Source organism: Lepidochelys olivacea (genome assembly GCF_965140295.1).
Source record: "Lepidochelys olivacea isolate rLepOli2 genome assembly, chromosome: 7".
Classification (NCBI taxonomy): domain Eukaryota; kingdom Metazoa; phylum Chordata; order Testudines; family Cheloniidae; genus Lepidochelys; species Lepidochelys olivacea.
Genome location: NC_140417.1, coordinates 88699626 through 88719496, shown reverse-complemented (window position 1 = coordinate 88719496; position 19871 = coordinate 88699626). Strand labels below are relative to the sequence as shown.

General features: G+C 42.0%; 1 protein-coding gene across 1 annotated transcript in view; it reads right to left on the bottom strand.

The window, feature by feature from the left end:
• PCDH15 (protocadherin related 15) overlaps nucleotides 1-19871 on the bottom strand; it is a 772236-nt gene that overhangs the window by 406048 nt on the left and 346317 nt on the right. The window contains exons 7-8 of the mRNA XM_084633606.1: nucleotides 15352-15462; nucleotides 4065-4235 (exon numbers count right to left, since the gene is read on the bottom strand). Of these exons, the coding sequence (XP_084489732.1) occupies nucleotides 4065-4235; nucleotides 15352-15462 (282 nt within the window). The remainder of the gene's footprint in view (nucleotides 1-4064; nucleotides 4236-15351; nucleotides 15463-19871) is intronic.

Sequence of the window (19871 nt, the reverse complement as noted above, 5' to 3'; positions counted from 1 at the left end):
TGGCTTAGAATGTTCTGTTTCCCGGGTTAAGTGTCACACTTGTATGATTTTTATCATTGCTTTGCTTTTTAAAAGGTTGCTCTCCCCTTTAGGACCCCAAGCAAAGCCCCCTGAAGTCAATGGAAGGACTTCTGGTCATTGGATCAAGCCCATAGTTTTTTGTTTTGTTTTGTTTTCAGCTATGAGTTTGCTGCCAAAGCATCTAATGCTCTGGCCTTTTTACAGAGTTGTCACACAACATCACAGCAGCTTGACGTTATTAATAATGATGTTCACACTACCTTAAACTCAGACCATAGTGTTAAAAGTTAGTTATAATTATTTACTGAGGTAAAACATTGGTGGTGGTGCTGCAGAAATGACAATCCATTACCAGTTGTTCGAGAATTTGTTTCACCTTGAGTCCTAAATACTGCCAAAACTGAGTGGTTAACAGCAGTACCTTACAGACTGAAAGGGCAGTATTGTTATTATCAATATTTAATTTTACTCAGAACGAGCAAATATGGGGGGGGAAGGCCTCTGATACCCTTTGTTGGTCTGCTTGAGAGACTGGCAGTTTTGGGGCAGTTGGTATTCATCCCTTGCAAGGAGCAAGGACCTAAAACATATTTCTACAGGTCTATACATACTAATTATATAGCCCTAACTACAGCTTGCAGCAGTTTTAACATGGTTAATAATACTGGCTTGAATCAATCCCAAAAGGCATAATATAAACCCTGACATTGTTTGGGGTATAAATAAATCAGTTCTCTGGTAACAAAGCAGCCCATTAATTGTGCCTGCCTCTTCTATCATTCCAGCCATAGACAGTAAACAAAGTACACCCTATGTGGATTCCTTCCATGTTGCCAATGTAACAAGCTGCTCTAGATCCACTAAAGAAAATAATTACATTAGAAAAATAATCTGCATTTTACATCAGAGAAAGCTTTGACAGAAGCCAGCTAAAGATAATTAATCTTAGAAGACTGAAAAAAAAAATTATTATTACAACCACATTTAGTACTGTGCTTATAAATGCTTTATTTTAGGGTAAATGCAGTGGAGTATTTTATCTTTTAAATGAAACATCTTCATCCAAGCAGCTGTATCTACATAATTTAAGCTTAAAACTTCATTGTTTGGGATTCATTATTATTTCCTGTATTATTCACTGTAAAAAAAAGTAACACCCCACCCCCACCCCCACGCAACAATGCTGAAATAAAAACAGAACATATATTGCACATATATTGTGCATAGGAAATGGACGAGGCCATGCGGAAGGGCCAGGATCAGGAGGGGAGTGGAAGATTGCATGCAATGAGTACTGGTCACCCACCAGACAGGCCCCCTCCTGGTCCCAACTGTTCAGCATAGCCCTGGCTACTCCGCCTGTGCTGGCTCCAGTCAGCAGGGGAAGCGGATGGGGCTCTGTGCCCTGGGGCTGCAGGGATGGGGCCATACTGAAGGGCTGGTGTCAGCACGGGGCTCTATCTGGCAGGGAAAGTGACCTGGGCTGCATTGAAGGGCTGGGGTTGAGGAGAGCAGAAGGCTGCATCCCATGACTGCCAGCCCTTTTGCCAGACAAAGCCCCCTCCTGACACCAGCAGAGCAGACCTGTCCACTTCTGCTGCCCAGGAGGGGGATCTGACCAGCAGGGGGACCAGTACTCATGAAGTGCAGCTTTCTGCTCCCTGAAGACCACACTGAAGTCTGGTTGGGACTCTGCAAGGGGGCACCCGGTCCCCAAAGAGCCAACATTTGGGTGATAATTCGTAAAACCATGAATACTGTTTTTTTCAAGACCTAGGAATTTTTCAGGAAAAATCAGTAAATACTGAAAATGATGGGCCTTAAGTATCGCCCTTTTCCAGCAAATGCATGGCCCTTTTCCAGCAAAACATTTAAACAGATGCTTAACTTTAAGTAAATGAGTGGTCCTATTGAAGCCATTAGGATTCCTTACTTACTTATGCGTGACTGGATGGGAGAACAAATTTCTCTAACACCCTGCTTATGTTCCTTAACTGTTGAAAAAGTGATGTGAAAAGGTATTTCAGTTTCCATGGTCCATTCAGTCCTTAGCTTCTTTACTGAAATTGTTTGTGGTGGAACCAATTAATCCTTTTATAATCTAAGAGTTCTCCATAACAACAGTGCTGTTGCAGGTTATCTACTACAGAATCTTCTCTTAGCTTCTTCTATGAACAGCTAGTTTTATTTTGCTCTGGAAGGAAGAAGTTAAACCATACTGTGCTTTTTATAAATCTTTAAACTTGTGTAATAGATATGGCCTTTTTGAAGTGCATTTTTTCCCATAACCTAGTTCTGCTATTTCATTATTTTAGTGGACTGTTAACTTGCTTCTAACTCAGTCTGCACTGCAAAAAAGGCTTCAAGCTTTGCCAATAGCTTGGGAGTGGCCTCTGAAGTCAATGAAAACCACAGTGGTAACTAGCAAAGAATTTCCAACTCTCCCAGAAGGTTAAGAAGTGTCAGATAGAAGTTGAAAAGATAAAAGAATTAGTTTAGGATTTTGAAGGTTTAGTAGAGGAAAAGTTCTGCTTTTATACAGTTAGAATCATCATGTCCTATTTAGCCAACTGTGAATAGCAGGGATAAAGTATCGGATATGAAATCCTGCAGTTTTGCCAGAAGTGGCAAAAATCCTGGTTTGAATATAGAGTCCATATGAGCAAAGCAAAGAGAAGTACTTCTGAAAGCTGATAAGCCACACTGATCCCAGATGCAATTCCAATGAAATCACTATATTTACAAACACGTAAATCTGATCCAATGTAAGTGCCTGGCCCCCACTTGTTTCTTAGATTGCTATGTTTGAGAATATTATTTCCAGCGAAATTTGAAGTTCACCTCATTAATTTAGGTCCTCCTGATCCTGCAAATATTTACTCATGGGAATAAGTTGTGTGAGTAGTCCCACTGAAGGCAATACTTCTTCTGTCAGTGAAGTTATATGCATAAGTGCATGAAGGACTGGGGCCTTAGATTCTATACTTGAAATGCAGGGAATAGGACAATCAACACTATATAAATGGATTGTGATAAGAGTAATAGCTTTCATCAACTTCATTGTACCTTCAAAAAGCTATTTTCACAAAAAAGGTTTTGTTTTTTTTTCAACGAAAGAAAAGCTTTGACTGTTTGATATAGCATAAGTTACATAAAAAAACCCAAATAGAGGATATCTGAAATGTCCTTTCTTCCATAAATAGTGCTCCTAGTAATGGGATATGAAGTCAAATATCTGTAGGAGACTGGATAAAATCTGACACAAGTCAACAGGGACTACTATTTATTATCTTCTATTAACAGCTATTCAGTTGTGACATGAAATAGCAGACTCAGTCCTAGTCACTAGTGTATAGACATTACAGCTAATGATCAGCCTCTTGGCCTTCTCCACAGTGAGGCCAAGCAAAGCATAGGCATGGAGACTAGATGTTAAATCATGTAGGTGCTCCCTCCAGACCATCTTTAGATCCAAAGCACATGCCTCTACCACTTGAGTTAACAGACCAACAGGTACTAGAAGTGGGCTGCTATCCTCTATGTAGATCAGGCCTGAGAGTGAAGAGTCAGTGGTTTCACAGCTCTTTGCCAGGCAGTAGAAGAATTTTTTATGTCAGGAATACTTGATTCTATTCCAGATTCTGGAGGACAGCATATTCTAGTACTTTAAGACCTTTCTGCTCCTGTTCCCCCCCAACTTGCCCTCTTCTGAACCTGTCCCATCAAACCTGTCCCTCTGCACCTGTCCCTCTGCTCCTGTCCCCTCTTTGTTCCCAGCGACTTCAGCTTGTCCCGGTCTCTCAATTCCATCTGCAAACTTCAAGTTGAGTGCTGAGGTGGCTCACCCCACCAGAACCTCACTCAATCCTAGAAGTGTATTTCATGCTTGCAAATGGAAGCACTTATTCTAATTAGGAACACAATAACTAAAAAAAAAATGTATGATAGTTTCCCATTTTGTCTGTAGAAAAACACAATATTTGTTTAGGAAAGAGTGAGGGAGAAATTAAGAACCCAAGAAAGAGTGTTCATTGAGTACTTACAGGATCAGTGAACTCTGGTAAGCTGGCTTGGTAGGTGAGTGGCCTACAGTCCCGAGTGTTATTCACTAAGACACAAGGGAGAAACATTGGTCCAAGATCATCCCCATCAAGCACATCAACTGTGAGGGTGGTTGTACTTGTTCTTCGTTCATTAAGATTTTGAGCCCGGTCCTGTGGAGGAAAAGGGTATTTCTATAAATATGATTTAGAGAATTTAGAACATGGTCCACACAAAAACGTTTTTTAACTTAAAGTTAAGATTGATCATGAACGTATCCTACCAAAACAATCATGAAAAATCTGGGAAATTACTAGTTACAGAAGCATTAACTTTGACGTCACCTCCATGCTCCCTATCTTCACAACCATACAAATCCACATGCTGATTATGAATGCCACAACACCACATTCTCTTCCAATGTCAAATCTGCTCTCCTCCAAAGTTAAAGAAAATATGAGACAAAAAAGTCATGGGTTCTTTTTTTAAAAAGATTAAATCAAAATCTTCTAATTGTTCATTTAACTCCTTTGGCCCATCTTCAGTGTGTGTGTGAGACAATGACAGTTCTGACAGTTCTTGCAAATTCATAGTGAATAAAGAGATTTTTGTCTCTCACTGTATGAACCCTTGCTAGGGAACCCAACTAAGACTGCACCCCCTTTGTACTAGGCAGGGAACAAAACACATGGTAAGAGACAATCCTTGCCCTGAAGACCTTCTGATCTATGGCAAAGCACAATGGTGAGCTTGTGACATGAGAACTAGAACTAAGGTTCAGCCTCATCTCACATAAGAGCCACCAAACTACTATTAGATAGGAAATAGCATTTAAGCCCTGCTAAGCAGGGCAGGTTCAAACTGGTAACCTAGAGGTAAGGGTCCCCCATCCTACAGATCTACCAGAAGGTTCACCAGATAAATTCCTGGCCCAAAAAACTTGGAACAAAACCTTGGGAGTCTGCAGTATCACTTGTCAAGAGACACATACAGGGAGTAAGGGTGCATAGCTTGCTAAGGCCATGCATGGTATAGGGGCTGGTGAAGCAGGGTGAGCAACAGTTTGGAGAATGAGCCGAGGTTATGCCGCAATCATATTTTAGCAAATGTCAGTTGCTGTTTACCCTTGGCTTCCAATGCCATAAAGCAGTTATGAAGACCAATAATCACTTTATTTATTATTTATATAAACAGCCTAAATCAGAGATTAGTCTTGAGTTCTACATAACTAAAGTTTGAGGTGTTACTTCAATCCTATTTTAGCTAGAAGGAGCCAAAAAGAAGGTGAGACAATAGATCTAAATTTCAAAATGGAGTTACTTTTACTGCTTCTTACTCCTAAACTGGTACACAGATTTATTCCTAGCCTTACCTCAAGTCAAATCTTTCCTGTAAGAGTACATAATTTATATTTGATGCTGATATAGATTATTTTCCATACATAACAAAGGGATGTAATCCCTTACGTCTGAAAATCTCAGCACAACTAACTGTATAGTCACTGTATATTTTTGTCATAATCTACACCATGTACTGCCTGAAAACTATATCAAATTCTCTTTTTCACAAAATACTGTGACAGGGTCATGCCAGATGGCTACAAGAGAGTGATAGGAGGCAGATATATTAGCCCCAGGTTAAGTAGGTCCCTTTCCCCTGGGTAAGGTAACAGGGAAGGTTCCAGAACAATCATTAACTTTCTGGAAACAATTAAGGCAGACAGGCTGATTAGAACACCTGCAGCCAATCAAGAAGCTGCTAGAATCAGTTAAGGCAGGCTAATCAGGGCACCTGGGTTTAAAAGGGAGCTCACTTCAGTTTGTGGTGTGCGTGTGAGCAGCTGGGAGCAAGAGGCACTAGGAATTGAGAGTGAGAAGGTGTACTGCTGGAGAACTGAGGAGTACAAGCATTATCAGACACCAGGACAAAGGTGAGGATAAAGAAGGTGTTGGGAGGAGGCCATGGGGAAGTAGCCCAGGGAGTTGTAGCTGTTGCACAGCTGTTCCAGGGGCACTCTAGCCAGCTGCATTCCACAGGGCCCTGGGCTGGAACTCAGAGTAGAGGGCGGGCCCGGGTTCCTCCCAAACCTCCTAACTCCTGATCAGACACAGGAGTTGACCTGGACTGTGGGTTCATGAAAACAGCCAAACTGAATCTCTGAGGCAAGCAAATCCTCCAATAAGCACAAGACCCACCAAGGTAGAGGAGGAACTTTGTCACAATACTTATATTGTGTAATTTATTGAGAGTTTATAACTTCCTTACTATTATTTTTAGAGGGTGACTAAATGGGGCATAGCTCCACCAAAACATATTACCCATGCAATAGCTTCTTCCTTTCAGTTTCCCCCACTCCCTTTGAGAAATATTTCTTTCATGTTCCTCAAAAATAACTCCTTGTTATTTCCCTGGTAATATTCAGGTAATATCCAGATTCTAATCTTGCTTACTTGCTGCTAAATTGAGGACACTTAAACTGGTAGGCCCAAATCCCAAGCACTGAATACACCAACGTACTCTTCAGAAGGACACCTTAGAAAATACTATTACTACTACTAATTCATGATCCCATCTTAATTTGTTACCTTTTCAGCATGATCTTGATTCAGCACATGCTTAAATCTGCCCCATTCCACAAAGCATTGAGCTACATCAGTGGGTGTTAACCATTTAAAAACATGTTTTTCTGAATAGTGATGGACCTAAGTTTGAGCTAAAGTGCTCTCCTTAATTCATAGATGTTAAGGCCAGAAGGGACCATTATAATCTTCTGGTCTGACCTTCTACATAACACTGGTCATAAGACTTCATCCAGTAATTTCTGCATCAAACCCATAACGTCTGTTTGATCTACAGAATATCTTTTAGAAAGATATCCAGTCTTGATGTAAAGAGTTCACATTATGTAAAATCTACCACAGCCCTAGGTAAATTGTTCCAATGTTTAAAAATATGCATCCTATTTCTAGCCTGAATTTCTCTAGCCTAGCTTGCAACCCACTGGCTCTTGTTATTTTTTTTCTCTGGAAGATTAATGATATGTATAGTATCAGAAATGTTTTCCTTATGTAGGCACTTTTAAATCAAGATTGAGCTTCTTAAATGTATCACCATGACTATGTAGGTATTTCTACATGGCCAGTGAAGGTATGATTGTAGAACATGTGTTAGCTTTAATCTACCTGCAAAGGTGACAATAATAATGCAGATGAGGAGGAATAAGCTTCAGCATAGGCAGGCTACCCCAGCACAAGCACACTGGGGATCCTGTATTTTACTCATATCGCGAGCCTGTGCTGAAGCCCACGCTACCAACTCTGCTACTATTGTTACCTGTACTAGCTAAGCTACGTAAGCTACCCATACGTTAGTATGGGTATGCTGACCTGTCCTACAAATGTCCCTTCACTTGCAGTGTAGACATATCCTATAAGACATGTTTTCCAGACCTTGAATCATATTCTTGTTGCTCTTTTCTGAACCCTTTCCAATTGGTCAGCAACCTTTTTGGAGTGTGAACTCCAGAACTGGACACAATCTTTCAGTAATGGTCTCGCTAATGTTGTACACAGGGGTAATACTGCCTCCCTAATCCTACTTGATATTTCCTTATTTAGGCAACCCAGGATTGGGATTGCCATCTTTGCTACACCACACCATGAGCTCATAGTTAGTGATTGTATAAACATTAACTCTAGGTCCTTTTCATTGCCATTGCATTTCAGGAACCTTCCTCTCACTTTATAAGTATGACTTACATTGCTCATTTCTACATGTATGACCTGGTGTTCAGCTATATTAAAAACCTGCTGTTCAAATGAGATCACCTTATCAAGTGATTCAGATTGGTTTGTACAACTGACCTGTTCACATAATTATTTACCACACCACCAATATTGGTGTTATCTGCAAATTTTGCCAGAAATGTCTTTTATATTTTCTTTCAGATCATTGATAAAGATACTGAATTGCCAAGAACAGATCCCTGCAGTATCCCACTAGAAATACCCCTTATGAATTATGATTCCCCATTTACAAGTACTTTTGAGTTCTATCAGTTAATCAATTTTTATCCCTGTAATATGGGCTACAGTGATTTTGTTTAGTGCAATTATTTTTAATCAAAATGTCCTGTTCTGTTTTTTTTAAATCATAGTGAGATATGCCTTACAGAAGTTAAGTATTATATCAACACAGATACCTTTATCAACCAAACTTGTAATCTCGTCAAATTGGGGGCCATGCCATCTTTTTTAGTTTATTATACAGAATATTTTGTAATTGATGCTACATCTTGATTAAAAACAGAATTAAGCAAAAATATATTAACTGGAGAAAATCCTAGTGAAAACTTGCAAAACTTTCCTTTTGTTTCAAATGACTATGATATTCTTCTGTCTTAAAATGATGACTAATTTTGCTGTACATTGTTGAACAGAAACAGCTTCTGTGCTTCACCCCAGGAGTAGTTGCATTTCAATTGAGGATGATATGGTGCCTTTTTAACACAGCAATTTAAGTACTTTTTGATCCTCTGGAATGAAAAGCATTAGACTGGATAAATTAGATACTTGGTCTGATCTTCACCTAACACTCCACTTTCTCTTTCAAGATAATATGCATAAATAATGAAATAGTAACAGGAGTAGGAACTTTTACTTGGTCTCCCTACTCCCAGGTGAGAGCTCTAACCACTAGACTATAAAATTATCCTCACTTTCTCTGGCCCAATGACTATTTATTATACAAAGTGGAACAACTTCAATAGACACAAGGACCTACCCCAGAATACTCTATAGTGTGGTGGTAAGAATACTTACCTGGGGGAGTGTGGCCAGACAGACAGCCCCCTCAGCCCCCCCCAGACCAGCATTGCTGGAAACACAGGAGGAAGCCGGAACAGGGCACTTAACATATATTCCAGCACAGCCTTTGAAGCTGTGAAAAGCACAGGTGTGCTGCTATAATGTGCCTCTGGGAACAGATACAACGATTAAGCTCACAGCAGGCAGAGGCCCTGTGACAGACATGGCTCTTAGCCCCTACTAAATAGCGTGATGCACACACACCATCCTAGGTGGGAAAATATTTACCCTGATAAAAGAAATGTCCAGTAGTCGACACTTATTGTTTCTCTCCCTTGCAAGTGTAAACTACTCTTGCGAAAGCTGGCGTCGCCCAGACAGACCAGCCTCAATTTGGCATAAGAAAGGAGAAAGAGAATAAAGGAGTACAGAGGTATAAGTAGGGGACCTACAGCACCATGATTTTTGAGTGCTTTTCACTATCTATCTGCTGGTCAGGTAAGTGACAGCCTCCCAAGGCTTCTGCAGCTAAGAGGGTCCCTAAGCCTTGTCCCTTATTCGTCTTTACGCGGAATTGAGTGACCGATCCTGGCTTGGCACCGCTGGAATCGAGAGATGCAAGGAGGGTAAGAAGCACCCACACCTGATCTCCTATCTTTAGTGTACACATATTTTGAAATAGAGCTCTATACTTTGTTTTCTTTCTTTGGGATTGTGGCTTCAGTTTTGTAACTTGTTTGTGTGTGTAACATCTCTACATTTAAATAAGTAGGCACTAGCAATTTTGTAACCACATGATTAGAATCTAGCTTAATAAATTTTGGTAACCATTTGTGCATAAGCCTGACTTGTTTTTTCTGGTTTACTGTAAAGCAGCCAACACAATTAAAGAACCTCAGCCGTTTTGGCTCTAAAGCCTGGCCATTAGGTGAGAGTACTAAGAGCCTAGCGTTGAGTTGTGCCACCTCCACGGGGCAAACTCTTGGGGCACCTGTCAGTCAATCCTGGCTGCCCGCTGCGAAGGAGCTCTGAGCTCTAGCAGTTAAAGTCACGGGTGGTTAGGACCTTGGGGCATCCGTCAGCCTAGCCCGGGCTGCCCGCCGCGAAGGGACAGTGCGTCCTAGCGGTTAAAGTCACGGATGGTATAAACGGGCATAGCTGGCACCTCACCAAACATCCTTGGCCGTCGGCTAACAGGGAGGAAGGCATGCATTGAATTCCCTGCTCCAGAAAGGGAATTTGAATTCAGTCTTCCACAGCCCCAGAGAAGATGCTAACCACTGGGATATTAGGCATAAGGGGAGCACCACAACCACTACCTCCTCTGACCATTTTGTTAATGGCACCTAAGTCCCCTTGTGAATCCAGCCTGAAAGAAAATGTGGCTAAAAAAATTCTGCAAATTTGCCAATAGTTTTGAGTTGATGAAAACTGCATTTTTTGGTAAATAAACTATTCTCTGAGATCACTTCTACAACACCTGAGCACTCAAAACTTCATTGAAATCAATTCCCATTTGATTACAGTACCAGATTTGAGTATGCAGTGATTGAAATAATGGGTATTCTGGCCTAAACATGCAACCTTTACTCACTCAAGTAGTTCTCATTCATATAAGTAGCTTTATTATGGAAATTGTATGGGATGGGTCACTATGATACTAATCCTCCAAAGATTTACACTTGTGCTTAACTTGAAGCACATGAATAATCCTGCTGAATTCAATAAAACTAATAGGACTTACAGTTAAGTATGCAAGCCTTTGCAGATTCAGGGCTTATATTTGTAGCAGTGACCAGAGTTCAAAAAAAGAGGTCACTCACCAAAGTCCAGGAGTTCCTAAACTGTGGAACATCTATCACTAGTTGTATGTGAATTTGATGTTTCATCCATTCACTTCACATTCTTAAAATTATTTAGTATGTGAACCAATAAACATTGGGAGCCAACACCCTAAGTTTACATGCAGGAGAGCCAACCTTCTTCCTCTCCCATCCCAACTGTTTCACTGCCTTCTCCACTGAATCACAGAATCCCATGGCATTTAGCACTCAGATAGAAGGGACGGCAGACAGGAAGTATCAATGTCCGAAGAAGAACTAGTTACTGTTAAGCAGAGGTGAAAGTAAGCCGGTCTGGTTCGGTATGGTGTACCGGCAAGAGCCAGTATGCCATGCTGGACTGGACTGGCTTCCCCAAGCTGGCGATTTAAAAGGCCCGGGGCTCCCTGCAGCAGCCAGAGCCCCAGGCCCTTTAAATTGCCTCCCGAGCCCCACTGTCAGAGCCCTGGGGTAGCAGCGGCGGGCTCCGGTGGTGATTTAAAAGGCCCAGGGCTCCGGCTGCTGCAGGGAGCCCCAGGCCCTTTAAATCACCACTGGCGCCCTGCTGCTGCTACCCCGGGGCTCCGGCAGCAGGGCTTGGGCAGAGATTTAAAGGGCCCGGGGCTCCGCTGCAGTAGCGGCAGCTGGAGCCCTGGGCCCTTTAGATTGCCCCTGAGTCCCGGGGCTCCCAGTCGCCTCTGCAGCTGGTAGTTCCAGGGGTGTTTTAAAGGGCCTGGGTATTTAAAGGTTGAGGCCACGCCCCCCCTGCTCAGGACTCTGGAGTACCGGTAAGTGCTTTAAGTTACTTTCACCCCTGCTGGTAAGTAACCTTTCTTTTTTGTTTGGGAGACTTTATGCATTCTCATTTCTGAGAGACCAGTGAGCAGTGCTACTTAGGTGGAAGATGGGTGAAAAGTTCTTCGTGAATTGGACTTCTTCTAGGAGTCAGACACCTGTTCTGGTTCCAAAAAGAAGCTGGAGAGACCCCCAAAATTTGCCTCAGATGGCACCAAGGGCTGCCCAAACCACTCCCCAGAATGGGATGAATCCGGATAGGAGCCTAGAAGAGTGATCTGACCTGGAATAGAGTCAGGAAGGCAGGGGCCAGGACTGTTGCTGGGGGCCTGGTGTCCATACATGAAAAGATAGATGGGGTTCAAGGAATTCTTAGTAGGGAAATATTTTCAGAGGTTAGTGTCTGCATTTTCAATGCAGGCAACAGAAGACACTGCACTGGTGAGTGTAGCACTAAGAGCTCCTGCCCTGAGCCACGTGAAGACAGAGTGGTGCTTCATCCAATTTTTGTTTTTTGAAGTTTTAAGTGGTGGGGTGCTTGGACTTTTCCTTCCATTTGGAAAGAAGAGTTTTTGGACACGTGAGCCAGTACTGTGTCAGTGCTGGGTTCCAAAGGTACGGTTGATGCCATGGTAGTCAAGGAGAAGCCCAGGGGTTCAGGTAGAAGTAGATATCAATTTACTTGGTCCTGGAAAGCCAGTTAAAGATGGCTTAGGTATTAGAGCAGGGGTAGGCAAACTACGGCCCATGGGCAGGATCCGGCCTGTCAGGGATTTGGAACCAGCCCCCCGGGATTGCCCCCCCCCCAACCATGGTGCCATGGGCCGCGTGCCACTCCCGGAAATGGCCAGCACCACATCCCTGTGGCCCCTGGGGAAGGGGGGCAGTAGACTCCACGCGCTGCCCTCTCCTGCAGGCACTGCCCCCCGCAGCTCCCATTGGCCGGGAACGGGGAACCGCGGCCAGTAGGAGCTTTGGGGGAGGTACCCACAGGCGAGGCTAGCACATGGAGCCCTCTGCCCCCCTTCCCCCAGGGGCCGCAGGGACATGGTGCCTGCTGCTTCCAGGAGCAGTGTGGGGCCAGGCAGGTAGGCAGGCAGCCTGCCTGAGCCCTGCTGCACGCTGCTGCCATCCCAGAGCTGCTTCAGGTAAGCGGCGCTGGGCCCGAGCCCGTATCCCAAACCCCTCCTGCACCCCGCACCCTAACCCCCACCACACCCCTCCTGCACCCAGCCCCCCTGCTTTAAGCCCCCTGCTGCACTCCTCCTACACCTCAACCCCCTACCACACCCCGCACCCTCCTGCAGCCCAACCCCCTGCCCTGAGTCCCCTCGTACAGCCCGCACCCCTCCTGTGCCCCAACCCCTTGTCCTGAGCACCTTCCTGCACACTGCACCCCCTCCCACACCCCGCACTCCCTCCCGCACCCCAACCCCCAGCCCTACATTCATGGCCCTGCATACAATTTCCCCACCCAGATGTGGCCCTCAGGCCAAAAATTTTGCCCACCGCTGCATTAGAGCTTTAATAGGTGCCATAGGTGCTGAGGGACTGTGGGAGATAGAAGAGTCCCTGGTGTTAGGTAGAGGAGTCTGGGGCTTTAACCCTTGGTAGAGGCCAAGGCTAATGCTGAAAAGCTAATGCCATTCAAAATCTGGATGAGCCTGAAGTCGGAGCTTCTAGTACCAGTGAGTCCAGGGTGTGAAAGCCCTGTACATCACACACTGTGTGGGAGAGTGTTGCTTGCATATGGATACTAGGCAGCAAATATGTGTCTCCAATTTTGTAACCGAAACAGAGCATGATGTGCATTTCCTGATACTGGTGTGACCCTGGATGGATCTGAAGAAATCTGGGAAAGTTAAAATGGAACTGAGGCACTTGGAGTAGAGGTGCTGTATTGCTTTATATATTGTAAGGCATCTGATATAAGAAGCCATGCAAAGGCATTCATGCACCCCCTCCCCAAAAGGGATACTGCTTTGACCGGGGAATCTACATGATCACTGCCAGGAGATGCAATCCCACAAGTGGGAACGCACAAAAGTCCTCAGTTTCCCTTTTTTATTCTCATATAATAATAAATAATAATAATCTATACTAGCAGCAACTATTTTACTTTTATGTAGCACTTTTCACCCAAAATGATCAATTTATATTCCATATATTCTATTCCAAATATATTACTTTAAGAGCATGCTATTTACATTGCAAAGTCCAACACTTGAAAGCTATGAAATGCCAGATTTATAGTTGCCCATGCAACCTTAATTCAGCTCCCCTGTGCAACCATCCTGTGCACTGAAGGGGGCAGATGGGCAGTAGAAATAACAGTATGTAATTAAAGACAGTATCACAATGCATACGCACAATGAGAGCGGAGGCAACGATAACGCTACCATTTCCTAACTTTTTTTCATAGTTAACTTTGCAACCTAAATGACATTATTTTAACCTATTTTTGTATGTAACTTGCCTTTTTCTTCATTATTAAAAACGACTAGAAAAAGCAAATACTATTCTGTGCAGCTATACCAACCCCTCCATCACATATGATCAGCAGGGTTTGAACTCTGACCCTTCAGCAATACAGTACGGATTACTACCACTTAGGCTACATAACTAACTATATCAGGTAGCAGCAGCAACGGAAGTTTGTTATCCCCCAGCACGGATGGACTGTTGGGACCAGATCCTGTGGCTTGTCAGTGATGGAGGAGCCCCACCCAGTCAAGCTCGCTCTCTCTTTCCAGCTCAGGAGCCGAGAGGAGCTCTTATCCCATCTAGTGTCCCTAAAGTGGAAGAATAAGCCACCAAAACCAGATGCTGGGGAGAGCCAGCCCTGGCTCTCTTTCTTCCCCAAACTTATTGCATGAGTTCCAGCCCTAGGTGAAGTCCCCGGAGGTGAGGTGGGGATGGGCCATTGAGACACAGTGTTGGATTTGGGAGAGGGGAAGCCCAGTCTGATTTCTGTCCCATGTGGTGCTCCCAGAAAAGAACAAAGGTCACTGTGGTCCTCTTTGCAAATTCTGAGGTCTAAAATTTGTTTTAATCTGGATTAATACAAAAAGCCTGAGATATTTATTAAAGAAGAGGGTGAATTTTCAAGTGGATTCTTTCCTTTCTTTGGCACAACATTGAACAAGGCAGTACAAATGCAAATAGATATTTTCAGGAGCAAACGCTTCTAAGGTTATATGAGAGCATCCTGTTCAACCACTACACCATTTGTGTGGAATTTATAACTGCTGCATAGGAATGGAATAGAATCTGTTCATCTACTTATTATAAATACAAATTTTATTGTAAAAAGAACAGGAAAAATAACTTTCATTGTCTTCCAAGACACCTAAAGTCTTCTCCCAAAGACAGCTATATTAGATACAGTTTAAATGTCACTTTTATTCTCAGCATGCATTATCCACTGCTAGTCATGCTGTAAAAAACACTTAACACAAATACAGTGTGAACTGAAAGAAAAATTGCCTCGTTTTAGAAGGCTGCATTTCAAAGCTCAGGGATACAGTTAAACTGTATCCATTAAACTAATTTCAGATCACATTAGTATAGCTAGATGTGTCAGAAAAAACTCTGACACTAGAATGTACTTTTCTACATGCACTATACTTAAAATATACAATCTATTCCTCATGCCAAAAGAATGTCTTATTTCACAACATGAATATCTTTGTTCTAACCAGCAATATGCCAAACTGTGTTAAAAGATGATAAGGACTAAAGAGATATTAGGCAACATCGCAACACTGGTGACTTAAGAAAAAGAGCATGTAGAAAAGACTTCTTCACACCCTATCCCCTGCTCCTGAAGAATTGATGACAGAAATAACCATTTTGGAATCCATACTTACATTTGCTTGAACAATAACAAAATAACGTGTCTTTTCTTCATAATTTAGTCTCTCCCGTAAAACTACTGCTCCAGACAAAGTGAGAGGAATGTCAAAGGTCCTGTTGGATGTCTGCAAAAGACAAAACAAAAAAAAATAAGAATTCATATGCTGTATTTTAATGTTAACTAATGCAGACGGCTTACAATGGGTAGATATATTGTATGGTAATCAAGGATCTATTAGGGTAGTGTTCTGATTAATTTGTCTGATCAGTTCTTTGTACATTTTTATTTGATAAAGTGTGTTTCATATAAAACCCATAATAAAGATTCTGTAGGTAACTTAGCACCACAATCTTTTTCATGTATTATTACTTCCATTCATAAAATGTCATGGGCTACTTGTTAGCAGAGACTTGGGAGCACTAGTCTTTCTTATATTCCCTTTTCAGAGTATTGTATCATTGTTGGACACTGCAGATAGGAGAGTTCAAAACAACTTTTTCTGTTTATCAGAACATATTCATGTTCTTTGATTTCTTCCTGTTGTCCTTTCCTATATTCAAGGAAGATCTCCTGCTGCTGAGAAAGTACTTTCAAGTATCAGAATCTTAAAAAAAACACACACCAAAAAAAAACGTAGCCTCATTGACTTTAAGGACAATCATGATCACCTAGTCTGACCTTCTTCACATCACAGGACACAGAATCTTACCCATCCACTCCTGTAATAGACCCATAATTTTGGCAGAGTTACTGAAGTCCTCAGATCATGATTTAAAGACTTCAAGTTAAAGAGAATTCACCATTTACTCTAGTTTACATCAGCAAGTGACCCATGCCACAGAGGAAGGAGAAAAACTACCCTCCCCTGCATTTTCCAATTTTGTGGGGAGATGAAAAAAGTTAAAAAAGAAGAAGGGTAAAGTAGAGACTCCCATTTAGACCTCAGTTCAGCAACATATTTAAGCACATGCTTAAATCCAACTGGGTCTTTTTGCTGGATAGAGATGGAGTTATTTATATGATTAAAGTTAAGCAGTGCCTTACTTATTTTGCATCTTATTGAATCAAAGGTGAAATTCTATTTCCACTATATTTCCACTAACTTAAATAGACCGATTTCATTTTACAGTACTGAAACTACCATGTTGCATAAGACTAAAACTGATTTTCTTTGACAGCCCATTTTGAAAGAAGATAATCTAGAAGTTGAAACACAGAATTTAGAGACAGTTGATCAAGACCATGTTCTCAGTTCTGTCAACGACTGTCTCTGTAACATTCAACAATTTCCATCCCACCATCAACCTCAGCCTGGACCAGTCCACACAATAGACCCACTTCCTGGACACTATGGTGCTAATAAGTGATGGTCACATAAACACCACACTATACCGGAAACCTACTGACTGCTATTCCTACCTACATGCCTCCAGCTTTCACCCTGACCACACCACACGATTCATTGTCTACAGCCAAACTCTACAATACAACCGCATTTGCTCCAACCCCTCAGACAGAGACAAACAACTACAAGGTCTCTATCAAGCATTCTTAAAACTACAATACCCACCTGCTGAAGTGAAGAAACAGATTGACAGAGCCAGAAGAGTACCCAGAAGTTAACTACTACAGGACAGGCCCAACAAAGAAAACAACAGAACGCCACTAGCTGTCACCTTCAGTCCCCAACTAAAACCTCTCCAACACATCATCAAGGATCTACAACCTATCCTGAAGGACGACCCATCGCTCTCACAGATCTTGGGAGCCAGGCCAGTCCTTGCTTACAGACAGCCCCCCAACCTGAAGCAAACACTCACCAGCAACCACACACCACACAACAAAAACACTAATCCAGGAACCTATCCTTGCAACAAAGCCCGTTGCCAACTGTGTCCACATATCTATTCAGGGGACACCATCATAGGCCTAATCACATCAGCCACACTATCAGAGGCTCATTCACCTGCACATCTACCAATGTGATATATGCCGTCATCTGCCAGCAATGCCCCTCTGCCATGTACAATGGTCAAACTGAACAGTCTCTACGTAACAGAATAAATGGTCACAAATCAGACGCCAAGAATTATAACATTCGAAAACCAGTCGGAGAACACTTCAATCTCTCTGGTCACTCGATTACAGACCTAAAAGTGGCAATTCTTCAACAAAAAGACTTCAGAAACAGACTCCAACAAGAGACTGCTGAATTGGAATTAATTTGCAAACTGGACACAATTAACTTAGGCTTGAATAGAGACTGGGAGTGGATGGGTCATTACACAAAGTAAAACTATTTCCTCATGTTTATTTCCCCCCACTGTTCCTCAGATGTTCTTGTCAACTGCTGGAAACGGCCAACCTTGATTATCACTACAAAAGGTTTTCTTCTCCCCCCCGCCCCCCTGCTGGTAATAGCTCATCTTAAGTGATCACTCTCCTTACAGTGTGTATGGTAACACCCATTGTTTCATGTTCTCTATGTATCTAAATCTCCCCACTGTATTTTCCACTGAATGCATCCGATGAAGTGAGCTGTAGCTCACAGAAGCTTATGCTCAAGTAAATTTGTTAGTCTCTAAGGTGCCACAAGTACTCCTTTTCTTTTTGCGAATACAGACTAACACGGCTGCTACTCTGAAATCTGTAACATTAAGAATCTTTTTGTGCCTCGGTTTTCCCATCTGTAAAATTGAGATATTTATTTAATTTACAGGTAAGTTGTGGAGATAATGTTTATAAAATATTTTAAGATCCATTAGTGAAAGGCTTTGTAGAAGAACAAAGTATTTTCTTTCCTTAAACAGACTATTATGGCAAGCTTTTTTCCCTAATGATGAATAATTCAGAGTTGAAAATGTTTGTTTAAATTGTGACAGATTTTTCAGTACACAAGTGGTCCATATTACAAGTGGGCCATGTTACCAATAGCAGTTGTTTGCTGTTCTGTTTACTTTTATTTGACAGTTATGTCTTTTTGGACAAAAATAAGCACAGTCAGCATTGGAGAGACACACTGAAAAAAATCTACTGAAATGCAAACATTTCATATGGAAGCAGAAGAAAAACTAAAGTAGAGCTAGTGAGATAGCAAGAGCAAAGGAGAATAATTTAAAATATCCCTCAAGGCAAGAAGAACTTTAAAATGGTAAAACTGTCATAGAAAGGTAAAATTTAGTCTTACCAACCTTTTCAGATTGAAGGCAGGTGTAGATTTTGAGTGAGAGAAGCTTTTTTTTTTTTTTTTTTTTTTTTTGCTTCAGGTGTTTCAGTGTAAAAAAAAAATCCACTTTAGGTTAAAAACTATCATGGCTATGTGTTCTCTACCCAGCACTAAGAAATAGGCTACTGGGTTTTCATAATACGTACTCTAATATAAACCTAAAACTACAGCATTTAAAAAAACAACAATACAAAGCAAGCACATTGCTGTATGACACCACGTTGTGAATGATTGCTTTAGCATTTAATGCATTTCATAATAATGCAATGATGCTAGTGCAGTAATGTGCCATAATGCAATGCTGCGTTTATTTTAAACAAATAAAATATTAATTGACAAAACAAAGATTCTGAATGGCAAATATTAGAAGCCATGGAAAAAAAAAGTAACCCAGACAGAGTTCCTGGAGGCCCATTCATATTCATGCACACTTAAAAAAAAGTCACACAAATTTAGCCAAAATGTAATACTAATAGAGTGATGCAATGTCATGGGAGGACTCATGGGAGGCAGTAAAGGTGTTGGGTTATAGGTGGTTTGGGGCATGATGGTTTTCTTACTGGTGAGGTGTGCATCTCTGTGTTGAGGAGTAAAAGGTATGCCATGTCAGATGCCTTAATTTATCACTTTCTTGCTTTTGTGTTAGGTACGTTATGTATAGAGGAACCTTAACTCAGATACAACATAGAGTTTTGTGCACTAATATATGAAAAACATTTTAGTTAAATGAGCTTTGGTAAAATATTTTCTGTGAATTGACCGAGCACAGGAGGGGAGATGTGGACTGATTTCATGTATGGATCTCTATTCAGAAAACATGAGATGGGCCTATAGTTCTGCCATAGATGGGTGAGGTCCTGCTACCATTTGCTGCTGTGGAATGGAATGTTGTAAGGATGAAGTAGTATGGGAGACCAATCAGAGTAGGGGTTGGGGGTGGGACGAGTGCAGAGAGATGAAAGGGTTGGATCAGGAGTGCTAATGTGCATGCAGAGTGCAATAGGGAAAAAACCACCAGATTCTTAGTCGGTGTAAACCAGTATCACTCCATTGTAGTAAATGGATCTACAACATTTTACACCAGATGTTGATATGGCCCCAATGTAAGAGACTGTTTAGGGGAATGTTCAGCAGTTGTGAGGATGGGCAGGCTGCCAGGTTGAACTGGCATCAGCCATTGGTGATAATGGGAGTGGGAAAGGGAGAAACCTGATGTGGCTGATGGAGTTAGGAGGAGAGGGGACAGGAGTTCTGAAAAGTCTGGGAGGTAGTTGCCAGTCAGAATGGAGGCTGGGAGGGGAACAAAT